The 24,534-nt window shown below is 39.9% G+C and overlaps 1 protein-coding gene across 1 annotated transcript; it reads right to left on the reverse strand.

Annotated features, from left to right (window-relative positions):
* Window positions 1-1,465: 1,465 nt before the first annotated feature.
* Window positions 1,466-23,800, reverse strand: LOC122663863 (ATP-dependent helicase BRM). The gene is made up of 14 exons (XM_043859517.1): window positions 23,130-23,800; window positions 20,115-21,458; window positions 18,706-20,037; window positions 18,434-18,546; window positions 13,093-13,180; window positions 12,900-12,986; window positions 12,532-12,624; window positions 12,324-12,407; window positions 12,034-12,237; window positions 5,502-5,744; window positions 3,843-5,426; window positions 3,203-3,745; window positions 2,571-2,825; window positions 1,466-2,271 (listed from the first exon to the last, which is right to left on the reverse strand). Exons 1-14 carry the CDS (start codon window positions 23,337-23,339, stop codon window positions 1,585-1,587), a joined length of 6,867 nt encoding a protein of 2,288 aa, XP_043715452.1. The 5' UTR covers window positions 23,340-23,800; the 3' UTR covers window positions 1,466-1,584.
* Between the last annotated feature and the right edge of the window lie 734 nt (window positions 23,801-24,534).

The raw sequence follows: 24,534 nt of genomic DNA on the forward strand, positions 1-24,534 counted from the left end.
ACGGACAAGGGTTAAAAGGTAAAAAAAAACCAGATATTTTACAAAAAAAAACAGGCACAAAAGTGTCATATTTGCCTGAGTTTGGGCGATCTTGATCCGATCCAGCCAATACCGAGATTACAGACAGTGGTTCAGATTGGTTTTGGGTTCTTATTGGGTTGGCTTAGTGGTTTGGCAGTCCGTTATCAGGTAAGTATCTTTTCGGTTTTCCTTATAAAAGTGAAAAACAGGTTTTTATCGATTTTTTTAATTGGTTCAACCTGGTTCTGGTCCCCTTCTTTTTTTTTGGGGGGGGGGGGGGGGTCGATGTATTTTTTATTGTTCCATTTCCTATCCGTTCCATTTTTCTAAGTTTTTTTAATAGAAGGGGGTAGACCCCACCTGGGCAGTGTGTTCGGACACGGGTAGGATGGTCATTTCCGCCCCTTCTATTAGAGGATCTTGGAAAAATGGAACAGATAAAAGTCAGGGTTTCGATAGGTCTTAACGGTCGATTTCAATTTTGCAACATTTCCAAAATTTGATGTAAAACCACATGACAAGGAAATTAGGAAACTATTCTTGCCTCTATGGCTCTATCATTAGCTCGGGTAGTCCCCGTTTCTGGTGTTTTACTCACCTTTCAATGCCACCCTTAATGTATGTACCCCTTAACAATACCGATACGTATAGACTGACATAAGGCCATATTGGTCCAATATCGAATGCAATTTTAAAAATTGAGCCACTTTATAGCTGATACAGTTGATTCGTACTGGTCTTAGTCTATGACGATCAGGGATTTAGTAAAATCGGTAACAGTATCAGCCCGAATCAATTTGGATCGAACTTCTTTTTTTTTTTTTTTTTTCCAAAATAAGATTTTCAAGAAATCCACTGTTTTCTTCTTTTTTTTTTTTAAATAGATTTTTTTTACAATTTTATCCTTGATCCATACTGATACCAATATGAATCGACCGATCCAATACCGATTCCTCAAACCATTATGATGATATGCCGATATGATACTGATACTTAAAAGCATGCATGGGACTAGAGGGAAAATAGAAAACAAGCTTCAAAATTTCTATAAAGATGCCTGATGGCACTCAAATTTATCTACACTTTTACTGGCAACACAAACAAATATCAGAGAAAAGAAGAGTCAATAGACAAGGCCTCCCTAAGCCAATCTGGAGATCCAGTTCAGCATTTACTAGCTAAGAGGAAATGCAATACTTAAAAAAATAATAATAATAATCAAAAGACCAAATGTCAGTAATATATATGGTATAGCTTCTGTTGACATAAATATTTATATTATTGATTTCCCTGATTAATTCCTGAGAATTAGCTTCAACCATTATCTTCCAAACTCCAAAACACTAGGCCATGATCACCACTCCCCCCCCCCCCCAAAAAACCAGAACACAATTCAAAATCTAATTTTAGAAGTGTTTCAATGAGAGAGAGACAATAACTGAAGAACTACAATTGTATTAACATTATAACCAACTTTCACTTGTACAGGTCAGACGAGCCACTAACTTACACCTGGAATTAATAGCGAGACCTTCTCATTGTATTTACAATACTGTTATTAAATCACAAATGGCTTGGCCTCCTTTTACCAGTATCTGTTCTCATTCTCTTTACAGGCTTTGCCCAACCCAAACTACCACCACCCCCAACGACACCATTTGCCTGTTGAGTTGGCTGGTGGGGCCACCCATGATGAGGTGTTGACTGACTCACCTTCATATCCTTTGGGGATATAATGGGGCCCGGACCTGGGCCAGGGCCATGGCCAGGACCAGGTGTTCTGACACCACGGCCCACACTGGGAGGAGAAACGGGGCTGTTGGTCCTGGACTTCAGAGAGCCCTTGTCTCTGTCTTTTCTCTTCTTCTTGCAGATGACTAACTCACCAGGATGAGTAAGCATTGGTGATTCATCCAGTTGGCCCTGTTCTCGGCTGCTGCTGCTGCTTCCCAACCTTGTAGATTCCTTCTGAAGCTTGGATATATGGCCTCGGGTCTTTGAGTCCTCGTCAACTGAGGCAGGACCACGTGACAATAACCTTGCGGAAGGACTGGGTTCAACCTCAACATCATTGATCTGCTTGTGCCGTTTGTTTTGGCCAACGGAACCCTGTTTTGGGGATGGCATAGAGGTTGTTCCCTGGAGGGATAACAAAACTGCATTTCTAGCTTCTCTGAGATCTGTGTCAGGGAAAGCAATCCTCATAATTTCAAAGAACATTTCTAGTACTTTCCTTGCTTCAGATCTCACCTGGCAAAGCAATTCCACAGTTTCTTGAGATTTTTACACTTAGTATAGATAAAGAGCAGCAAACACCATTGAACGGAAACTTGTGGACATCCCATCAAAAGTAAGGCAGACGCATAGAATTTTATTAGGGGAATAAACCAGGGTATTTGGCTGTTTAACAAGCTCATATAGGACCAGTTGCACCCTAGATTAAAGAACACGAAGATGTACAGTTCTTGAATGCATTTTGGTAGTGCAATGGGAGGCAGTCATTTGAGAGTAACATTAATAAAAGCCAAAGGAGAAGACAGTGCACATACCTCATAAGAGAGACCCGTATACTGAATCACATTTTTCAACATGGACTGCATGTCTGCAACGAACTCCATTACCCCACTATACTCTAATCTGTCCACACGCTGATCAATCCTCCGTAGATCCAAAAGGTTACTCCCTGCCATATTGCTCAAGTAATTGGAGCCCTCATTCCTCTTCCAAAAATCCGTTAACAGCGGTACAATTTGATGACCTTCTTTATCTATTCTTCTTTGAAGCTTGTTTATTACATTCTTAAACTGCAAATAAGCATGAAAACTAATTCAGGATTTGAAAAGTTACAATGCACCCAGCCCCTCAATCAGCCACTGAAAGTAGGAGCAGACTAGACTGAATGCCTGGACTTGACAAAACTTATGCAACCTTCTATTTGTTTCAGCAGATGTAACCTGCCACTTGGCAGAAAGTTTAAGAACTGATTATGTGAAACATGATTTCTTCAGTGCTTGGTCCATCCAAGATTATGTAAAGGATGCAAGGAGATGCTTATAACAAAGATGCACTACACCAGCTATTCTGAGAATGTACTAACCCGGCTATCCTTTCATTTAAATAAAATTTTCGTACAATTAGTCACCCACGAACAAATTAGAGAAATCAGTTGAAAGATGCATACCTTTCTTTGCGTGAGGTCAGGAATCTTTGCACCAAAGCAAGCAGGCCCAATTGTGTTCATAGATTTACCGTCCCAATTTTCTCTAGATTGTTCTGTGGCATCCTCTGCAGGCCCCACCATGCAATTCAATCTGCTGGATTTTGCCACAGCCTGTGGTTTAGAAGAATTTCCAACCCTCCTTGATGGTAAATTCCTCTTTTTCGAAATTGAATCGCTCAGATCTTGCCTCGGAGCAGCAGGCTCTCCACATGTTTCAACTTCAGGATCAGTCCTTAGTTGTGCTTCATAGTCATGTTCCCCATGAAAAACCAACTGAGATGAATTCCCACGCTGCAGAAAAGGCTTTTCAGTGCTAGACCTTTCTTCGAGCCTTTCTGAAGTATGTCTAGGCCGAACACGAATACTCCGTTTCCGCTTTATTTTTGGTTGCAAAACCTGTTCACCTTCTCCATCATCACGATCATGAGTCCAACTTCCAGATTGTTGAATATCCATGTGGGAATCACCGGACACAGCAATTTCTCCTTCCTCTAGTTCCTCTGGCTGCCAAATATTGAACAGAAGGTAATTGAGAAGAATGCACAAACCTAACAAATCCATCAACACATAATATGGCATATGTATGAAGAAGAATACATACCATTCTTTTCGAAACAGAACCTGGTCGAGCATCTAAGGCAGAAAGAGATCCAAACTTCTGGGAAGATATAGAAGGAGACACCGTCTGAGTCAATCTTCGATTCTCTGAGGATGATCCTGAGGAACCAGCTTCTTCAAAAATGTGATTATTTCTGGTGCCTTCCAAAGCACGAGGGTACTCGTAACCACCATCACAAGCAGGCCCATCCTCTTCTGATTGGTCCTTGTTTGCCAGCAGTGGACCAACAGCACCGCTACATTCTTCATCCTCGAACTCCCCAATTTCTCCATCCTCTTCACGCAAGGAATATCCGTTCCTCTCTTCTGAACTTGCTTCAGAAAATTCCCCTTCATCATCCAACTCCCTGTAACTAGTGAATTTTTTGCCATTTGAGCCCTTTGGTCGGCCCCTTTTCCTCTCTGTCTTAATAGGTGACAAATCTGAAACCATTTCACTGGATTCCACAACCATACTGCCAGATAAGATGTTCTTTGTTGGCTTCTTAGATAAATTAGCAACTGCAGCATTTACTTCCTTGGTGCTGGCTCGAAGCCAGTCAGGCACCTGGTCATACCTTGTCATCTCCTCATTCCAATCCAGCTCCTCATCCATTTGGTCAAAAAGTTCAACTTCTTCTTCACTCCGAGCAATCATGCGATTAACCTTCTGCAGGGAGGGTACATCATGCACTGTTTCTTGGTATCTCTCTTCATCATGCAATAATGTCTCTAAAGTCATTCGTCTTTCTTCATGTGTTGTCCTCTGATCAAAACGGCCAGCATTTATAACCTCATCTGCCATATCAATCTTATATTGCTGAATATTATTGCGTATAAGGCTCTCAATGGATCCCATATATCGATCTTTACCTGCAAGGTCATCCTCTAAGTCAACTGTACCTCCACTCCGTAATTCATCTTCTTTTTGATGGCTTGAGATTTTGTCAACAACTGCTTCCATATAGATGACTTTGACCTCTCTCTTCTGTCCAATACGATGGGCCCTGGCCACTGCCTGTTCCTCATTTTTAGGATTTGGATCAGGATCATATATGACAACTGTATCTGCAGACTGTAGATTTAAGCCTCGTCCAGCAGCACGGATACTAAGCAAGAAGATGAAACAATCGGAATTAGGGCTATTGAAGTCAACAATAGCTGATTCACGATCATCTAAGCAGGTTGTCCCATCAATTCGCCTATAGACTAGCCGCCGCCATTGCAAGTACTCCTCCAATATATCAAGAAGCTTAGTCATGGTACTAAATAGCAATACCCGGTGTCCTGTTCTTTGAAGTTTTATAAGAATCCTGTCGAGTATCCAAAGTTTTCCACATGATCTAATAAGGAAGTCCTTAGAGAAGTCTTGAAAATATGGATAATTAAGCAAAGGATGATTGCAAGTTTTGCGAAGCTCCATGCATCTATTGTTGAGAGTCTTGTACTTTTTTGCCTGGTAATTTGGATTTTTTTGAATTCTCCGCAGCTCATCCTCAGGATCAACCCGAAGAGTGCCAGTGGATTTAATCCAATCATAAATGGCACCTTGAAAAGCTGACATTCTACATCTCAAAACAATGGACACCTGCAATTGGGGACAAAATATAGTTATCGACTGTGTGCAAGCATTTAACTACCTAGGAATGTAAAAACAATATACCTTGGGTGGGAGTGACCCTTCCACATCTTCAACGCGACGTCTGAGCATAAAAGGCTCTAGAATTTGATGAAGTCTGTGGATAATGATCACCTTCTTCTCAGTCTCAAGCCAATCATCCTCCGCATCATGTGTAGGAACATCCTTTTGAAAGGGCTTTGAGAACCAATCATGGAACGCTTTGCGATTATCAAACACTTCTGGAAGGAGCAGATTCAAAAGTGACCAAAGCTCCTTCAGATCATTCTGCAGAAGAAATTAATCCATGTTCAGTTTAACCACAAGTGAAAACTCAAAATATTGATTGAAACAAAACCAAGCAGTGTTAAGAAATAAATTGCGGAAAAATTGTAAACCACTTTCATATGGTGGTTTTTCAGACATTTTACATCCACAGTGGATTTTAAGGAATATCATATTTTGGAGATAAACACAAGACATAAACTAATAAATTTACTAAAAATAAATAAATACAACCCTGGAAAAAGTAGAAAGCAAAGTCAAAACGGTGCCAATGAATTCAACCCTAATCTCAATGGAGTTCACAATTCCTTACAGCATACAGTATTATTTAAGTGTTAAAGCATTTGGGTGCGAGACCCTTGATATATACTGCACGTGCATGCATGTGTCTTTTTTTCTGGAAGATGTGTGCACATGTATGATATGTATCATGGCCAAGTTTTGATTGAATATAATCAGTTTACTTTTTTTTAGTGTAAAGTTACATCTATCTACTAAAAAAAACAAGAACAAGAACAGAAACACTAGCCACTAAAAGCAGAAAGCATTGATTGAGTGCACTATTTTTTTTGTTTTTTGTGCCCACCATTTGATGCAGAATTGGTACATCGATTGGGTTTCAAATTGGGTCCACACCTGGTCCATTTTATGGTGTTATTTAATTCCAATTTCCCAGCCTATATTCTGCCCAAGGATAGCTATCGACAGCCTTATTTGGGGGAGGAGAAATATTTTCCATATCTTATGGCCATCTAGCCTGCTGATTTCAAGAAGATATTTCCATAATCAAGTGCTGCGCATTAGCTATCGAGCTTACCTATTTGGGAGGATATCGACCAGCAGTTAAAGGAGGAGAAAATGACCAGATTTGGTGGGCCCTGGTGGAGGGCCGGTAGGGAAGAATGGAATAGTTGCAGGGGAAAGGGAAAGAGGTCGCACAATCACACTCTCTCAAAGAGTAAAACTCAAACTTCAATTTAAATCACTATGTCTATTGATGGGTTACAAGCACGTATTTAAAGAAGAAAAATAGCAACTTGCAATTCCAACTCTTAACTCTATCTCCTACGTAGGTAACCCAAAACAAATAAAAGACTTAAATAATAACCTAATAAATAAACTAATTCCAGCCCTTGTTGGACCAAAAACCATTGGACTGGTTCTGTCTAAGTTTGGGTCTCCAAAACCTATCATGTTGGTCCAAGCAGCAACGTGATACTACATCAATTCTCCTCTGAAAAGAACTTGACTCTATCGAGTTTGGAAAAGGACCAAGGAGCTTGTCTGAAGGAAAACACTGGAGGAGGAACGATCCCGCTACTTTCTTGAGTTTAATTTCAGGGAGATCCTTAGCGGGAAGAAACTTCATGGTTTTGTTGTCGTGCTTGAAGGAGTAGGTATTCACATACCCGGAATGTTGTGCCTTCTAATCAAACAACCATGGGCGACCAAGAAGGATATGACATACCTTCCGAGGGAGGACATCACATTGTACTATATCCACGAATTCACCAATAGAGTAGGTGAGTTTATCTGTAACCTTGAGATTAGTGTTGTTCACCCATGCAACCTTGTAAGGAGGATGGATGAGGCTTTGTCTGCAATCCTAGTTTACAAACAGCTTCTTCAGAGACTACATTAGTGCAACTACCTCCATTAATCACCAAACTACATAATTGGTCATTGCACTTCACACGAGTCTGAAAGAAATTACTACGGCGCCGATCTTCATCCTCAAAGACTTTGTAAGTGGTCAGAACAGGACGAAAAACATAACAAGGATGTCGCTTCTCGTCACTATCATTGCCATTGACTTCAAGTAATGCACGCTCTGGTGGTAAATCAACTGTCTCAACATCAAGGTGTTCTTCTAGAACATAAGGGATAAAATGATCCATATCAATATAAACCACCAAACGGTTGGGGGCACTAAGCACTGACATGTCCATATCCTTTACATGCAAAACACTGAATGGCAGCCTTTGGCATTATAGAAGAGTTGTCAAAACCACGCCAAGGCGGAGAATATGGTCGGTCAGGTTGGGAAAATGCCTGGTCAAAATCACGCCACGATGGCGAATATGGCCGATTAGGGCGTGAAGATGCAATAGATGAATCAATAGCTTGTGGTTTGCTGAATGACTTTTCTTGGGGGGAAGATTGTTGCCGATTGTAATTGTTACCCCTAGGAAAAGCATTTGGAAATTCCTTTGAGTATATGGTCGTTTCAGACTTTCTTTTACCTGATATGCAACCACTACAACATCTTCCATTGTACGCAGCTGACTGGATGCGAGTCCAGCACTGATTTGAGGGTGCAAACCATTGCGGAACTGTGCCACCAATACTTCTTCATCCCAGCAAAATCGGATCAAGAGGTGTAATAACAGAATCTAGCAATAAACTCCTCAACTATTAGGTTTTCCTGTTTCAATCATGCAAACCTGAGGTGCATGTGCAGCTTATAGTCAGTAGGCAATCTTTTGTTCATGACTTCATGCATTTCAGCCCAAGTGGTAACTAAACCAATGCCTCGGGTCCGATTCTGTTGTTGTTGCTTGACCCACTAAACTCGAGATGTGTATTTCAATTTAGCTTATGCAAAGAACTTTCCTGGCCTCAATCAAGCCGTACCATCTGAAAAAGGTCTCCAAACTGTGTATCCAATCAAGGTACTGCTCTGGTTTATTATCCCCATAAAAATCAAGGGCATCCAATTTTGCTGCTCTTTCAGCTCCATAATCATCATATCAACCAACTCCATAAGGTGGGTGTGGCGGTGGGAATTGCGGCGCATCATGAGGTGAGTCCTGTGGGACGGAGTTGGAAGAATCCCCAGATAGGATGGGACTCTTTCCTTTATCAGAAGCTTTTAGTTGATCAATAGAAGCTTGCATAGATTTCATCATTATTTTAATGGAATTGACAGCAGCAATGAGAGTACCAAATTTTGCATCGCTTTCAGCCTTATAAGAATTGAACTGTTGGAGGAGTTCACTGTTGGCTACCATGGTTAAACTAAACAACAAAGACTCAAAGATGAATGGCAAAACAGTAATTAAGTGGAAGTTTTTGAGAGAATGGCATGGCGGTAAATAGTGAAAACAAGAAATACAAACAGCAATGGATAACACGTATGATGGGTAAGGGTACTCTTGGGATAACAAATAAAAGTTTTAAAATAATAAAGGCTAGAGGCAGGGGTACTATAGGAAATGACAAAATTAAAAGCAAATATAAGTTGAGCAAAGACTGGGGGCAAGCTTGGAAAAAAATGGGATTAGAATGAAATAGACTTATCGTTAAGCTTTGGAGAGGAGTAGAAATCGAGTCGAAGTGTATTTTCCCAGCGAACAACGGAATGAAGGAGTTCGACTTTGACAATAAAACACCCGAAAGTCCTGATCGATGTAAGATTTCAGGGCGCATGAGTGATCTATCCACCTGCGATGGAGCTTTGAACCAACAGCAGTGGAATCTCCTGAAACCAGGTATGCTCTCTCTTCCGTCTATTTTCTTCTTCTTCTCAGTTCAATACTCTGCTTCTCTTCTATCTTTTTTTTCTTTTCTTTTGATTATTTCTTTCACTATCTCCTCTATTCTCACCTCTCTCTCTCTCCTTTTTTTTTATTTTTTACTCGATGGAACTCTAGGAGGACGATGAAGGGGAGAGTTGGTGCTGGAGATCAAACTGAGAGTGGGGTCGGGTGGTAGTAATGGAAAGGATGAGGGTACTAGGAGAAACCAAAGTGGGTTTTGGGTTTCTGGTTTGGAGAGGAATGTGGGTTGGAGTTTCACAGGGGAATCAAAGGATAGGGATGAAATGGGTTTAGGGTTTTGATTCGATTTCTGTTTCAACACAATCTCTTTTTTTTTTTTTTTGGAAATCAAGTGAGGAGAGGGTTTTCTGTGGGAGGGAAAGGGAAGGTTACAGCGGGGTTGGGAGAGGCAGAGGGTTTCTGCGGGAATGGGATGGGGCTTCACTGATGCAAGTTAATTCTTTTTTTCATTTTTTCACTTCTGCTGGTCATATGGCAGAACAGAAACGGAAAAGAGGGAATAGGGAAGAAGAATAAGAATGGGATGGGAGAGATTAACAGGGAAGGAGTTGGATCCTTCAGCTTTGATACCAAATTGGTGGAGGGCCGGTAGGGAAGAAGGGAATAGTTGTAGGGGAAGGGGAAAAAGATCGCACAATCACACACTCTCAAAGAGTAAAACTCAAACTTCAATTCAATTCACTATGTCTATCGTTCGGTACACTATGAAATTGAAAATAACAACTTGCAATTCAAACTAACTCCAACTCCTACGTAGGTAACCCAAAACAAATAAAAGACTTAAAATAATAATCTACAAAATAAAATAATTCCAACCCTTGTTGGACCAAAAACCATTGGACCGGTTCTGTTTGGGTTTGGGTCTCCATAGCCTATCATGTTCGTCCAACCAGCTAAAAGTGATACTGCATCAATCCCCATGACCAGCTGGTGAAGATCTAGCTAAAGGCAATATTGTTGTGCATTGAGGCCTTCTTTTTAGTCAAAACAGCTGTCAAGCTGATCTGGATTAGGAGAAATTTTAGGATTCAGTTATACCTTGCATGGGGGTTTTATTAGACTAGGAAGTTTCTATTTTATAGGTTTGTTTTATGTAATGGATACTTTCTCCTTTTAGGACTCTTTATTTGTTAGTTAATTAGATTTCTATAGGATTTTACTTTATTTCTAGAAGACTTGTTCTAATCGATTACTATTTAAATAAAGAAAAAAGGACTGAAACAGCCAGATCAAGTTGGAGAAAAGAATGAGCTCGGTTAAAGCCATTAAAGGCTGTGAGAGACAGGTAGGGTGAGAGGCCGTGGGTGAGAGACCCATAAGAGAGTGGGATACTCGATCCAATCCTATCCTTTTCTCTATTTTCTATTTTCTTCTTTGCTTCTATTTCACTCGCTTTCATTGTGTGATCTGCTATAAGTTCTACAATCGTCAAGGAATATCTGCTACAAGTTCATCAATTGTTGCCCAATTATGAAGACCAAATAGTATTAAACTTTGTTCAAGAAGATCCTGCCTGAGGCTAGGTCTTTCGTGATCCAGCTCTACAATACCATTCTAAAGCTTGAGGTCCTTCCGGCTGATGACTTTACTGGTCCAGAGTACTGTACTTAAAGAACTAAAACATATGAAATATAAAAACTTTACAACCACATTAAAAATTCATATTTATTTTGAACATAATAAATAATAATGTTGAAACAAATATTGAGAATCATTCCTGATTTTTTTGCTAGTGAGGAAATCCAACTTGGGTTCACTCAGATGAATAATATATCACATCCATTTAAAAAATTTGTACTTGAAGAATAGTCAGAAATAAATGATGTTAGAGAACATTGATAACAAAAAAAAACTCTATCACCCTGACATGCAATCTAGATATTCCGTTCAAGCCGCCTCCTTGTGCACACCTGCTGACTCCTTGAAAAGGTGGGAAAAGGATCTCAGTAGGTTTGTAAATACTCGGGAAAAATATCCTAGTACAATCTACCCTTTAAAGCTGTTTCCAGCCCTTTCACAGCAAATACAACTCTCACAGAAAGAGGGCATAAACAAAGGGACCTTAAAAGAAGTGTAGCTTTATTTATGTTTTGGAATACAACTGGGATCATATGCCACCTATAATTTGATGCTCATTTTGTATTGCCATGTTCCTTTTCTCACGTCACCACCCCCCCCCAACAAAAAAAATATTAAATATTAAAAGAGTGGCAACTTATGTAAAGGCACTATTGTTATATCTATACAATGAAAAGAATGAACCTTTTTGAGCAAAACATGCACTGCTTCCAATTCAATTGAACTCCAAATCAATCTAAATAGCCACCACCAGCAAGTATTTTCCATTTAAAACGTAGTTGTCCAAAAGTTGGATGAATTAAGAAACCAACCAAGATCACAGATGTCAAAATCAGCAAAAAAAAAAAAGAATAGAAAGCATTAATTAAGGAGTAAAAAGAAGAGAATGGGGTCTCACAAATGTGGATCCCTCTCATAGCCCATAAATCTTGAGATTTTGAAACCTTGTCTTCAAGCATGACAATTACCGAAGGTTCTATTCCTTTTTTTCTCTCTCTCTCTCTCTTTTTTTTTTTGGGGGGGGGGGGGGGGGGGGGGGGGGGGTGGAACATTTTTAACATACCGTTGAAAGAAAATTAGACAAAATGAAAAGCAAACTACTGGCTTTTAAACCAAAGAAAAACTATCTTCACACATGAAAGAGGTTGACTTACCTGTAATGGCGTTCCTGTAAGAAGTAGACGCCTTTGGCAACGATATCTATCAAGGTCACGTGCTAGAACCGACTCCCTATCCTTCATTCGTTGGGCTTCATCAATTATGATATACTTCCAATCAATTTTTGATAACTTTGAGCGGTCGTACATGATAAACTCATAAGTTGTCACAAGTACATTAAATTTCATCGCACAAACCTCCTACAGAAGAAGTGTCAATAAGATAAATTTTAACAAATTATCAACTACTTCAATATCAGTGGAGGAAACATAAAAGCGCCCCTTACTTGAGAAAATAACTTTGATCTTTGATCCTTCGCACCAACATAGAAAATGCATGACACAGATGGAAGCCAATTATGCAATTCACTCTGAAAATTAAAAAAATAATAATAATAATTAAAAAATGGAGAAAGTGGAAAGAAATAATAATGTATTAAAAAATCTTTTTACATTTTTTCTTTCATTTTTGAGTTTCTGGGAGATGAATCTAACCTTCCAATTAACCAAAACAGCATTTGGGACAATAATAAGATGTGGCCCATAGTTCCCCTTGAACTCCATCAAATAAGCAATCAATGCCATCACCTGTTTAGGTGGATAACTCATCAAAATATTGCAACCATTTCAGCAGTTTCTTCTGACAAATATTTTTTACTCAATAGATATACAGCTCATAAAGAAGTAAGGGCACTGAACAAGCCTCTTAATTTAATGTGTAATAACAAATATACAATAATACCTAAAGCAAATTAAAAGGCTTTTGTTTTCACATATCAGATTATTAAAGCAGCAGGAGGACAGCCACGAGGGGCAGATAAAGAACACACAACTTCTAAAATCGCAAATTAAAAGAAAGTAACCTGTACAGTCTTCCCAAGACCCATCTCATCTGCCAAGATCCCATTTAATTTGTTGTTATACAAAGAAAGCATCCATTGCAAACCAACCTGCAAAATAAATAAAGCAACTAAATCAAATTGCTCATTTGGCGACAGAAGAAATGGTCAAGGAAGATGTGATGAAATAATCCCAAAACACAAGGCAGCAACCCACAAGTTGATAGTCCCGCAAAGTCCCAGCACGTAACATCGAGGGCTGCCTCATGATCCTTTCATTCACAGCATGTGCAAGATTGTAATACCTGCATCAATCAAAGGGGGAGCCAATTTAACATCTTGATATGGTATTACGCATATTTTTTAGGATAAAGAAGAGAGCACCAGAGCAAGAGATTCTCAACTCCAACTAACTCATAAATGTAAATAAAAATCAGCAGCTACATATTCATCATGCGAGGCTGAACCATCTCAGACAACAGTTTATCACCTTCCCACCTATTCATTATATTGCTAAAATATCTTACAATGCATACTTTTCATTCCATTCCTAGTTGTGCCAGCCATCTATTTCAACCTCCCTACATAATAGTATTATACAGTCATTTTATGCATATTTCATTTTTTTTGGGTCACCTAACATTCAGCTACCTAAAGCATTACTAGTCTTATATCTATTTAGTTTTAATGGAGGCATCAATCAGTAAAATCCCAAAAACTCTTCTCAATTTATTATACCCAGTTCTCAATGTATAGACAACACCTTCTTCAATCTCTCCCTCATTGAAGATTGAAGAATCAATGCAAGAGCATTAACATTTCACCTATATCCAGTGGGTGTACGGGCCTTTAATGGAAAGCATCAACCAAAAAAATCCGAAAAACTTCTCTGCATTTCATACTACCAATTCTCAATCTTCAGTCTCTTCCTTCTTATTCAACAGCTGAGCACCGGTGCAGGAGCATTAATACTCTGTCTATGTCCTGACGGAATATGGGCTCTTATTATTATGAAACCGAACAATTAACACTCACGGGGCAGATAGCTGACAATAAATGAGGATTCTACAGTTAATTGCCTACTGTAATGGATACAAAAACCAGTACAATTAACCGTGTCACCCCAAGAGGGGAAACAGTTAAGAGTCAAACCAAGCTCAAGGGTTGGCAAAGTATCAATAGTACAACCAACCCCACCCCCCAAAAAAAACAAAAACTCATATAGCAATAGTAGCGGCAAAGATCTATGAGTAAGGTCGTTATCTTCAGGAGAAACACTCCTAACTCAGTTCATCAAATAACAAACCAAAACTCAATACGATGAGTGAGTCCAGACCTTGTTCAACAGATTTGTTCTCCTTTTTAAAGAGAGAAAAAAAGATCATGAAGACTTTCCCATTGACTTATATTGGTCTTTCAAATAAGATCCCTAATTTAACAAAAACAGATAAAAACAGGAAACCAAAAAACTGTTCCACTGACCATATCTTCCTATTTCAAAGAATATATCTTGAAATAACATTCACCAATAAATAATGAAATTATAAACTTACCCAAAGGAAATAATTACTTAAAACCCCTTAACTTGGCAAAAACTTTTTAAGTTCCGTCCCTTAAGGAGGGTCCCGCAGGTCCATCAATGATTTTTGGATAGGATTTGACCTCCTTTTTGGAGCAAAATAAGAATAAAACATCACTTGACAGCTGACCTGGTAGGAAGCGATCACCAGCACGACAGCCCCCACCCCCGCCATCAAGTACATAACTACACATAAAATTATGGCCATGATATCCAGTATTGATACGTATTGGTCCAATACATACCAAGCTTGGCCATGGCCATGTCAATACGATAAAGATTCAGTAAAAAAATTATATACAGAATGGATACGGTACTGATATAGACCAATACACTAATCTTATGTACCCCTTATGGACCTAAAATTCGGGCCTTATAATAGGGTTCATTAGAAGTAAAAACACTTAAAACAAAATCCCATGACCAAGTAATGGAAGACTAGAACCTGAATAAGTCTAAACCCAGGCAGGATCAAATAGAAATTCTCCAGAAGTCAAAAAGAAAACAATGGGATCTCAAATTGGTAACCACAAGTAAACAAGAGAAGTAAATAATAGAATCCTTCAAATCAGTGACCTGTTGCAACTGCAATTGAAGTTGAATGTTCTCTTGAAGAATTAAGTTGAACTACCCAATAGAAGAAACCAATCAGAACAAGAGAAACTGAGATCGAGCAGCACTTTGGCTTTTGGAAAACCCTAGAGTCTCCTGAAACGATGTGACAAATGCTCTTGATGGTTCGTCTGATGGAAGTACACCCTGGCAGTAATTGATAATCCTCGAGAGTCGATGAAAGAATATTGTAGAAAGAAAACACAGTAGTCTTGGTAGTCTCTTGAAATCGAGTTGAACATAATTAGGGCTTGGAGTTCATTTTTTATGGAAGGGGATGGGGGAATGGAATGGGCATCTCACCCTAGGCCTCTCACCTATCCTATCTCAAGACTTCAACATTGCATAAGCAAACTTTTCTATTATTCAAATTCGTGTACAATACTGGCCTCTCCTTACAAACTTATATGGAAGACTCAAAAATAGACTTAGACGCTAAAAAGGAAAGGCCTAACCCAATTCTTAACTATTAAGGTACCCTAAATTGACTATGAATTATGAAAGTGAAATAATAAAGAAAACATACTCGAAATAGGATTCTAACTAAACTGATGTAGTAAATCCCGTTTTCCTACTTTCTACCCATATTTTATGCTTATTAAATTGGCCAATTACAAAATAAACAGATAGAATCAAAGGCCCAATACATACATAAACCATCCCACGTCTTATTTCCACTAAAATAAACCCTCTAAGAGACTTATCTGCATCACCAAGTACTAGCAAAATAAGACTTTTGGACCGGACCTACATTACCTACTATTATTTTTTTGGCCAAAACCTAAGTGGATCCCATCCAAATTCCAAAAACGACCTAGGCAGAGTGATTAAACAAGCAAATATTTGCATTAAAGCACATCAAAATGGAGATCGAACATCAAAGCCATGTGTTGAAGTATGTTAAAAATCTTATTTTTTTGCTTGAATCTTGGTTTTTCTTGCTTGATTTTGCCAAGTATCACATCTGCACTGGAAAACTGACCCAGACTTGGATCATCTTAAATGGTTTGTGATTAATGTATAATAGTGTTTGTTGCAAAGTACTATTACTAATTACATACTACTCTAGATTTGTCTACTAGTAAAGTAATTAAATGGTTAATGTGTATATACTTAACATATGTCAATGCCTATTACAGGTTTATACTTACGCGTTGCTTGCTTGGTTTGGACCGTTAGGGGTTACTCTAGGCTAACAACAACTCAGCCTTATCCCAACTTAATATGATCGGCTACATGGATCCTAGTAAGGACAGAATATTAAGAATATAGAAGTAAAGGGAAATGCCATACAACATCGATACAAACTCTAGTGCATCGACCCTTCTAAGCTACGTACCGCTTCTTAACTGCCCAACATTCTGCTCCAGGCCTCGAAATAGGAGTGTATTACAACAGCAGCATCACACCATCATAGTCCAACTAAATGGGGTCGACCACATGGATCTTTGCTCTCCAATCAGCTCTATTTGAAGTCATACTAGGAACATTATTTTTCAACTCTGCTACGCTATACTGTTTCTTATCATTTATTAATAGATTTAATATTACAATTGCCAAGGAAAATTTGAATCATAAAGATATCCTTAATACAAAGATAACCTGATTGGTTGGATATCATCAGTTAATGCCTACTTATGGTGCAAAATGCTTAAAAACACGTGCATCTATCATAAGCATATCCATGTGAATCAAAGCGTATACAATGTCTCTCCGATACATCTCCAAACGTCTCAAAAACTAGTTTTCTGATACACTGCCCGATACCTATAATTGACACCTTGATTATGGCCTGCAGCTTGGGCTAACATTGCACGATTTAGGGCATTTCAAAAAAGGCTTACATTGTTGTTTGCCAAACCTGGACCAGCTCCAGAGAATTGCAGGAAGGAGGATTCAATTTGAGGTAGCTACAAGTGGATTACTTTCAATATTATTCCTCAAAACATTAAGTACAAGTGTTCCCTTAAAAAATGAAAAAAATTTGTCTTCTATCTTGTTCTATTTTATGTCATAAGGATGTCCAAAGTCGATGCCCATCTTGCAACCACCAACATCATAATGTCTACAATCCCTGAAAATTTTGCTCGTTCTCTCTCCCTACATCATCCAATACCCACTACATCCAGATTCCCAAAGAGTTTCTATTTGCGAAAAGGGAAAATATGCAATCAACAAAAAAGCAATATAATTGATTGGGAAAACCCAAAAGACACCAAATAGGTGAAATAGGCAAATGAAATGGTACCAGAGTTTCGTTACAAAATCCTAGTGGTTAAACAAATAATTAATAGTTTCACTCGAAACTACGACAAAGCGGAGTATAATTCTTCCTTCCCCTTGAGACAATTTCATAAGTATAGTTGTCAATGTGTCTGTTATGTGCCTAATGGGGCCCACTCTAGTATATGGTGTATGGGTGCTAAATTGGGCCAGCCTAGTATAGGATGGTTAAAGGGCTTGCTTTAACACGTTCCATCAGCTTCGGAGCTTTTGGCGTATCGGTCAAGTACCTAACATTTGGTATCAAAGTTGGGCACCACGTCAAGGGTTCGAGTCACGGAAAGGGCTACCTAGAGTAGAGTGAAAGCCGTCAAGAAAGGGCTACCTGCCGCCAGGCAAAAACCCTGGAGCAGAGTGGAGTCGCTTGAACAGGGCTACCTACCGCCAGAGTGAAAGCTGCCTAGAGTGAGAGCCATCGAGAACGACGATTGCGGAAGCGTGGTGGTCTGTTATGTGCCTAATGGGCCCACTATAGTGTATGGGTGCTAGATTGGACCAGCCTAGTATAGGATAGGTTAAAGGGGTTGATTTAACGCGTTCCATCAGCTTCGGAGCTTTTAGCGTATCGGTCAAGTACCTAACAGTGTCGCCTAGGCAGGCACCTTGGTTGCCTTACGTAAAAGCCCCTCCAACACCTTGGGCCGCCTAGACGCTGTGACAACAATGTTTACAAGTATTCCCTTTCCAGTGAAAATTCTATAAACTATAGTATCCCACTTTAGAGAGACTGAATTTTCCACAAATTATTGAATGGGAAGAATTCTTGGCTTTTCTAACTAGGTTTAGGTTATCAATTATTGGCAACAAAGAGACTAAGGATGAAGCGCTAGGTCTGAAGCGCCATACTATTCCATAATGTTCATCAAAGGAACCAATGACATTCCCAAAAGGAAAGTTGTAAGTGATCTCTTCAAGCAGAGTCTCTTAGAACTATAGAAGTTCACCAATCCATCCATCATGAAGAAAAGTAATAGAATGTACCTAAGAAAAATTATAACAAGCTCTCAGATTGGCCCTTCTTCTTTCATGAAACAGGTTACATCATGAACTAAAAGATGAGGGAACTGGTTTGCAAGAAACTTACTTGTTAACAGAAGAACTATCCTTAGGTGCATTCATTTTTGAGAACCGGTTCCTTATCATCACTTCTTCTCCAGCACAAGCTGCCGCATTCTTAACTTCTTCTTCTGAAAGACCCTGTGAGAGAGAGGATGTGAGAGGAAACATTTGGTGAGCAATCAACCAAAAATGAAAACAATTATGATTACAGTAAACCACTGCATAGTAATAAATGTGATGAGAATAAAAGAATGAGAAAATATTCTAAATTTTAAAAAAAAAAAAAATATTGCATGCCTGAGCGCGTGCAGCGGCTGCAGCAGCTGCAGCTGCCTCCACTGCCTCTTGCTGATTCTTGGTAGCTGTTATCTTTCCTCCCAGTTTATGAAGATATTCTTCTGTCTGAGAAAGAAATGATGAGAGGACAGCATATCTCTGAGCAGCATCACCCTGTATGCTGGTCTGCTGCTCCAACAACATTTCACGATACCTGTCAACATCATTATTCTTCAATGCCTCCATCCTTTTATTTCGATCATCATCCTTTCTTTTTGAAAATTCCCTGAGCATTCTCTCATGATATTTAGCAACTCCCCTATTGCGAGCAGTCCTCGCATCACGAATAGCCCAATGTGCCTCAAGAAGCTTCTTCCGCCATTGAAAAATGGATTTTAGTTGCTTCTCTCTCATCATCTTCTGAGAAAGCTGCACTTGCCTAGCAAGATCCATGCGCTGACGTTCACATAATCGAACAAACTTCCGATATGGCCTATCAGGCATTGCCATTATCTCCTGCTGTTGTTGGTCAACCTCATCTCTCACCCGTGCTTGAAGATCTAAAAGTCTAAGTTTTCTTTCCTCAATTTGCAACCTTAAAACAAGATCTGGCCTGATCCTCTTCCTCTCTAAATTCACAGCTAATAAACCACCAATCTTTTTTAGATTCTCTGTCCTTTTCTTGTTAAGCACCTCTATGCCTTCCTCAAAAAGCAGATCCTTCACATCATATGCCAGTGTTAAATTATGCATGTTGTTAACACCCATTGCTGAGCCAAAGGAGTCATGTTTCTTAGTAAAGAAAGGAAAATCAAAGAGCGGCCCATGATACTTTCTTGTAGGGCCAACCTCTTTTGGCTGGGGTACAGTGCTTGCTTGGACTGGTTTCTTAATCTGGCCCGCATCTGATACAGCAACCTGAGATGGAACAGCCTTTCCTTTATCTGCTGTGTGATCATTTTTAGCAGCAATCTTGAAAGTACCCCGTTCAACTTCCTGCTCAGGCTTAACAACTAATGATGTGTTTTGCAGCTCTTCCTTTCCAACAGAACTCATCCGCATGGTCTCCTTCATCACAGTTGTCACTCCTTGAACATGACCTGCAGATGTAGTAGCTTTCTCTTCCGTGCTAGATTCCTCTTTCGGCAGACTCAGCCCTCTGGTAGAAGGTATAGCCTGTGCAGCCTTGTCATTCGACTCCAAATTTCTTGCATGTTCTTCGACATTCGTCGCAAGAGATCTGTCATTATTAGTTGTCCCTTGGGGGGGAACCAATACCTGCTGCAGTTGCAACTCAAGGGGTGGCGGAGCAATAGCTCGAAGAACTTCTTGTGGAAGACTGCCTTCCCCACGCTGTCAAGTAAAAAAAACATGGAATTCAATAACATACAGTCAAATTCCCACAGAGAAAAGAAAGAAACTTTGCATACCTTCAAACGCCTGAATGCAAGAATTTGTGCTTTAAGGACATGCAGTTGCTGTTTAGTAAACCCAAGACGAGGATGTGGCATCTGGGCAGCACCACCCTGAGATGGGGAGTGGGTTACCGCGCTATTATCATTAGAGGATATTACAGATTGCGGAGAGGATCTGTTCAACTGTGGCAACTGCCTTAAGTATTGCATCTGCAGATTTTCCGCACCAGGAGAGGTACTCTTTGTATGAGGATTATCCAAACCCTGGCTCGTGTTCACAGATGACTGTGGAGGATGCGGTGGGGGCATCCCATTTCCATATGCGATCTGCTGTCTAGGCGACTGGTTTTGCCTGTTGTGAACACCAAGCTGTTGCATCTGAATGTTATTAGCATTTCCCATTACAGCAGTTGCAGAATTTGAGAAAGCACCAGATGGAACCATCTGCCTTGGTTTCACAGAGCCAGATTGGCCAGATACATCACTTGATGAGTTCGCATGCACAGAACTCTCACCAACGATTGGTGGAGAAGAAATGATTTGTTGCTTCGATGTTTGCTGCCGTGAAGATGGAGCACCTGCATTGCTTTCAGTTGTCTTCTGAAGCCCAGCCATTCTCGATTGCCAAATCGGAAGGAGTTGAGCTATTAGCTGGGCGTTGTTGGGTTGAGAAAGATCAATATTGTTTTCCAATGCCCACGCCTGCATAGCTTGCAACTGAGCCATTGCAAATTGGTTGTTTGCAATGTTTTGAATGCTCGGTTGGGTCTGTGATGCTTGAACAGGTCTTATCACGTTTGGTGACATTAACTGCCCAACCAATGTCCCTTGAGAGAGAGCCTTCGATTCACCCCTTTGATCAGAGGTTGGCTGAGGACCCTGCTCCACCTGCCTCTCACCATGTACAAAATGTTCAACTGACTTCTTGGATGCAGAAGCCTGTGCCTGGTTAGCTGCTTGGATAGCAGCGATGTTTTGCATTTTCATATTTCCCATGCGCATATCCTGATCTTTCCCAGTTGGTGGACCAACCATACCCAATTTACCTTGTTGATGTTGCTGCATATTTCCAAGAACTGACTTCTGCTGAGCGGCCTGCAAAGCATATTGAACATATGCTTGATGCATCGGATTTTGCATGTGTTGCTCCGAGCCCTGACCCTTATTCTGACTCTCCTCACGAGTTTGAGAGCCTCCATGTTGTTGAGACAAATCGATAAACTTCCTAGACTGTTGGGGCAAGAGCATGGAGCCAGACGAAGAAGGAAAGTTGCTGCCACCCATGACTCCATGAATACCACCAGCTTGATAAGACAGGAGTGCCTCATCTCCTTCAGGCTTTCTAAGCTGTTGTAATGACTAGATGAACAATAATAAATCAAAATATTAATCAACCAATCACCATCCATTCATATAAAGCGTATAATAAATTGAACATGAGGAAGAGACTAATAGGTATCTAAAGAAGACAATCACAGCTTCAAAGATAAATAGCACCAGCACACAAAGATCTAACACGTACTGGAAAAAATATAGAAAAGCTTATTTCAGTCCAAATTTCTGTCAAAAGCATTGTAAGTAGACTGCAGTATAAAACAAAAGACCTATAACTGTGGCAGTCACATGGTAAGAAAACTATTTAAATCTTCAAACAAAGTGTCATCAGCTGAAGAACAGGCCAAGTGAAATGCAAAATTTTGCAAAAACTAAAACTTTTAATTCCATGTAAATGAGCCTAATCATTTAGCAGACCAATTTAGCTGAGATTCTCTTGACATGCTGGCTGTGCCTCTTTCCTCTTACTATCTTTCATCTATCATTTTTCTATTTATTTCCCAACTTTCACTGGTCTTTTTTCATTTTTCATTTCTCATCTCTCTCCTTTTTTGTTAGGACTCGGTTTTCCCTACTTTGTTTGTTTGGATCCATGTAGCCGACCCCCATTAAGTTGGGATAAGGCTGAGTTTGTTGTTGTTTTTGTTGTTGTTGTTGTTGTAAATGAGCCTAATCATCAAAACCATCCCGTGAACCAGCTTGAATTCATGAAAAAAGACCCAAAGAGGAAAGCATTATAGCCAAAAGGACGAACTGCAAGCTACTGGAAAATAACCATATAGTTAAACTAACCAGGTTCCGCAAACTCAAGTCAATATATATAACCAGAGTTTCAAAAAATGGAAAACAAGATGCAGTAAGCTTGGCACAAAAAGAGATTTAAAATTCCAAAACAGGGCAGCAAAAGAAACACAATTAAGAATTCAAGTCGCCCACTCCCATCATGCAGAAGGTTCCTAATTAACTTTCCCCAAACAGAGATTGCATCAAACCCCTTACATTAAACTCAACCAAACTCTGACTGTGGATCTAAAAACAAGAAAATCCCAACTCAAATAGGGCAACTCAAGACGTCAAAGCAACACAATTGAGAAACAAGGAGAGCTGCATAGCTCAAGTAAGTAGGAATCGAGGAATTCCAAACCAGACTCCAACAAATCGTTGTAACTCGAAATGAAGAGAGAGAGAGAGAGGGAGGCAAAATATAAATAAATAAATAAACTGGACACACTGAATGAGTAAGCAAATCAGACAGATACACCCAGTTATGATTACTAGGTGCAAAGTTCCTTTGAGACACTGTCGACAAAATCCCGCCAAATGTTTTATGGGGAAAGGCTCTCTGAGCAAGTGCCCTGGTTTTATTGGGGAGGTAGGACCGTAGGTGACAAATAGGCTAGTTTGACCTATCAAAGTCAATAATTTGGTTCACAGCAGAATTTATTGAGCTACGAAACTGAACGCTCAGCTGAATCAGTGGCTCCCTCAATGTTACAACAAAAAGAAAATTCAAAATAGGCTAATGAAAAGCCAATAATTATACAATACCCAATACAGAACCACTAATTGAGTAAAACAAAAATCACTGGATCGCAAAACCCATCAAACATTGCAATCAGATAGAGAACTTTCTCAGATTACGCAGTAGTCCACCCCAAGCCACAGAATAATTACGTGACTTAAGCAAACACCTACCTGCCTAAATGCCAGCTGCTGTTGTTGCAGTTGTAGTTGCTGTTGCTGCTGATGGTGGTGTTGTTGCTGCTGTTGGATTGCATCAAACCCTGGATGGGGGGCAGACACAGCCGAAGAAGAAGAAGAAGGCGAAGCTGAAGCAGAGGACGTTGACCGGCCAGGCGGCCGACCGGCGGCGCCAACGCCCCGCTGCGCGTCACCAGATTGCATGCAAATAATTCAAAAATAGAGAAAAAAAAAACAAACGAATTTACAGCCCCTCCCCCAAAACGTGGTTCGATAAACCGCTATCCAAAACCACTTTTACGAAACTTAGCTTAACGCCTTTTTTTGCCCACCGATCCCGACAATCAAAACCCCCTTTCACACACTCTCTCTCCTCCTTCTCCTCCTCTCAGTCTCCAACATTTTCGCTGCACTTGTTGAGTGGCTTGGCTGGCTTTAGGGTTTTTAACGCAATTTCAAATTCCCGCCGATTTCTCCTCCAATACTCGATCGATTCCTGGTTTTAGAAAACCAGTTTCGCAGATCGTTGCTTGGTCTTCCACCGGAATCCCGTGAACAAGCTGGATTCCGAAAATTTAACCCGATTTGCGTTTCCAGTCAAACCCTAAGCGTTTTGGAATTTTTTTTCCCATTTTATTTTTTCTCCACTGCTTTCAGGACTCTGGTTGATAAACTAACCTTTTATACAAATCCCGTGGTTGGGTCCGTTAACTCCGGTCTAAAATTCTACAATCGAAAGCACGACTCCAGTGTGACCGCATCAAGATGGAACTTCGATATGGATAGTAAAGATTACCCTTTGGAACTACACATAATTACGATAATAGCCGACATATAACCGTAAATATTTTAAAAGACGAGGACAAATTTCTTACGCAGCACATTAATTGGTCCTTTCTGGGACCTCCGCTTTTTGACTTCGTCGGTACAGCCAGTGACTAACAAGTAATAAACCGGTGACGGGAAACCGCCTTCATCTCTCATTGCCCTGTTTTTCTCCTTAATTGGAAATTTCTTTTTCATTAATTTTAATTAAAGTAGTAGTTGAGTAAACGTGTTTGATGGGAATAGGGGAAGAAGATAAAAGTACCCTTGAATATCGATAATTCTACGAAACTACCCTTACAATAGGAAGAAAGGTAAAGGTTATATCGGTCATTTAAAACAAATTTCTATGATGATGTTGAAGACAAAAAGAAAGCCCATTGTACAGACGAAAGTTCCGTGAAGCGTATTGCGTGCGTGACCTTTTCAAGGTCATGTTACGATACTACCCCTAAGGGCATGACGTGGATGATAGACTCAAGATACCAAGACAGGATGGAGAATAGTTAACCGTCCTCTCCCTTGGATGGACACGTGGCATTACCATACAGATTTGGTACAGTTTGTCAGGGCG

Source organism: Telopea speciosissima, chromosome 6 (assembly GCF_018873765.1).
Source record: "Telopea speciosissima isolate NSW1024214 ecotype Mountain lineage chromosome 6, Tspe_v1, whole genome shotgun sequence".
Taxonomy (NCBI): domain Eukaryota; kingdom Viridiplantae; phylum Streptophyta; class Magnoliopsida; order Proteales; family Proteaceae; genus Telopea; species Telopea speciosissima.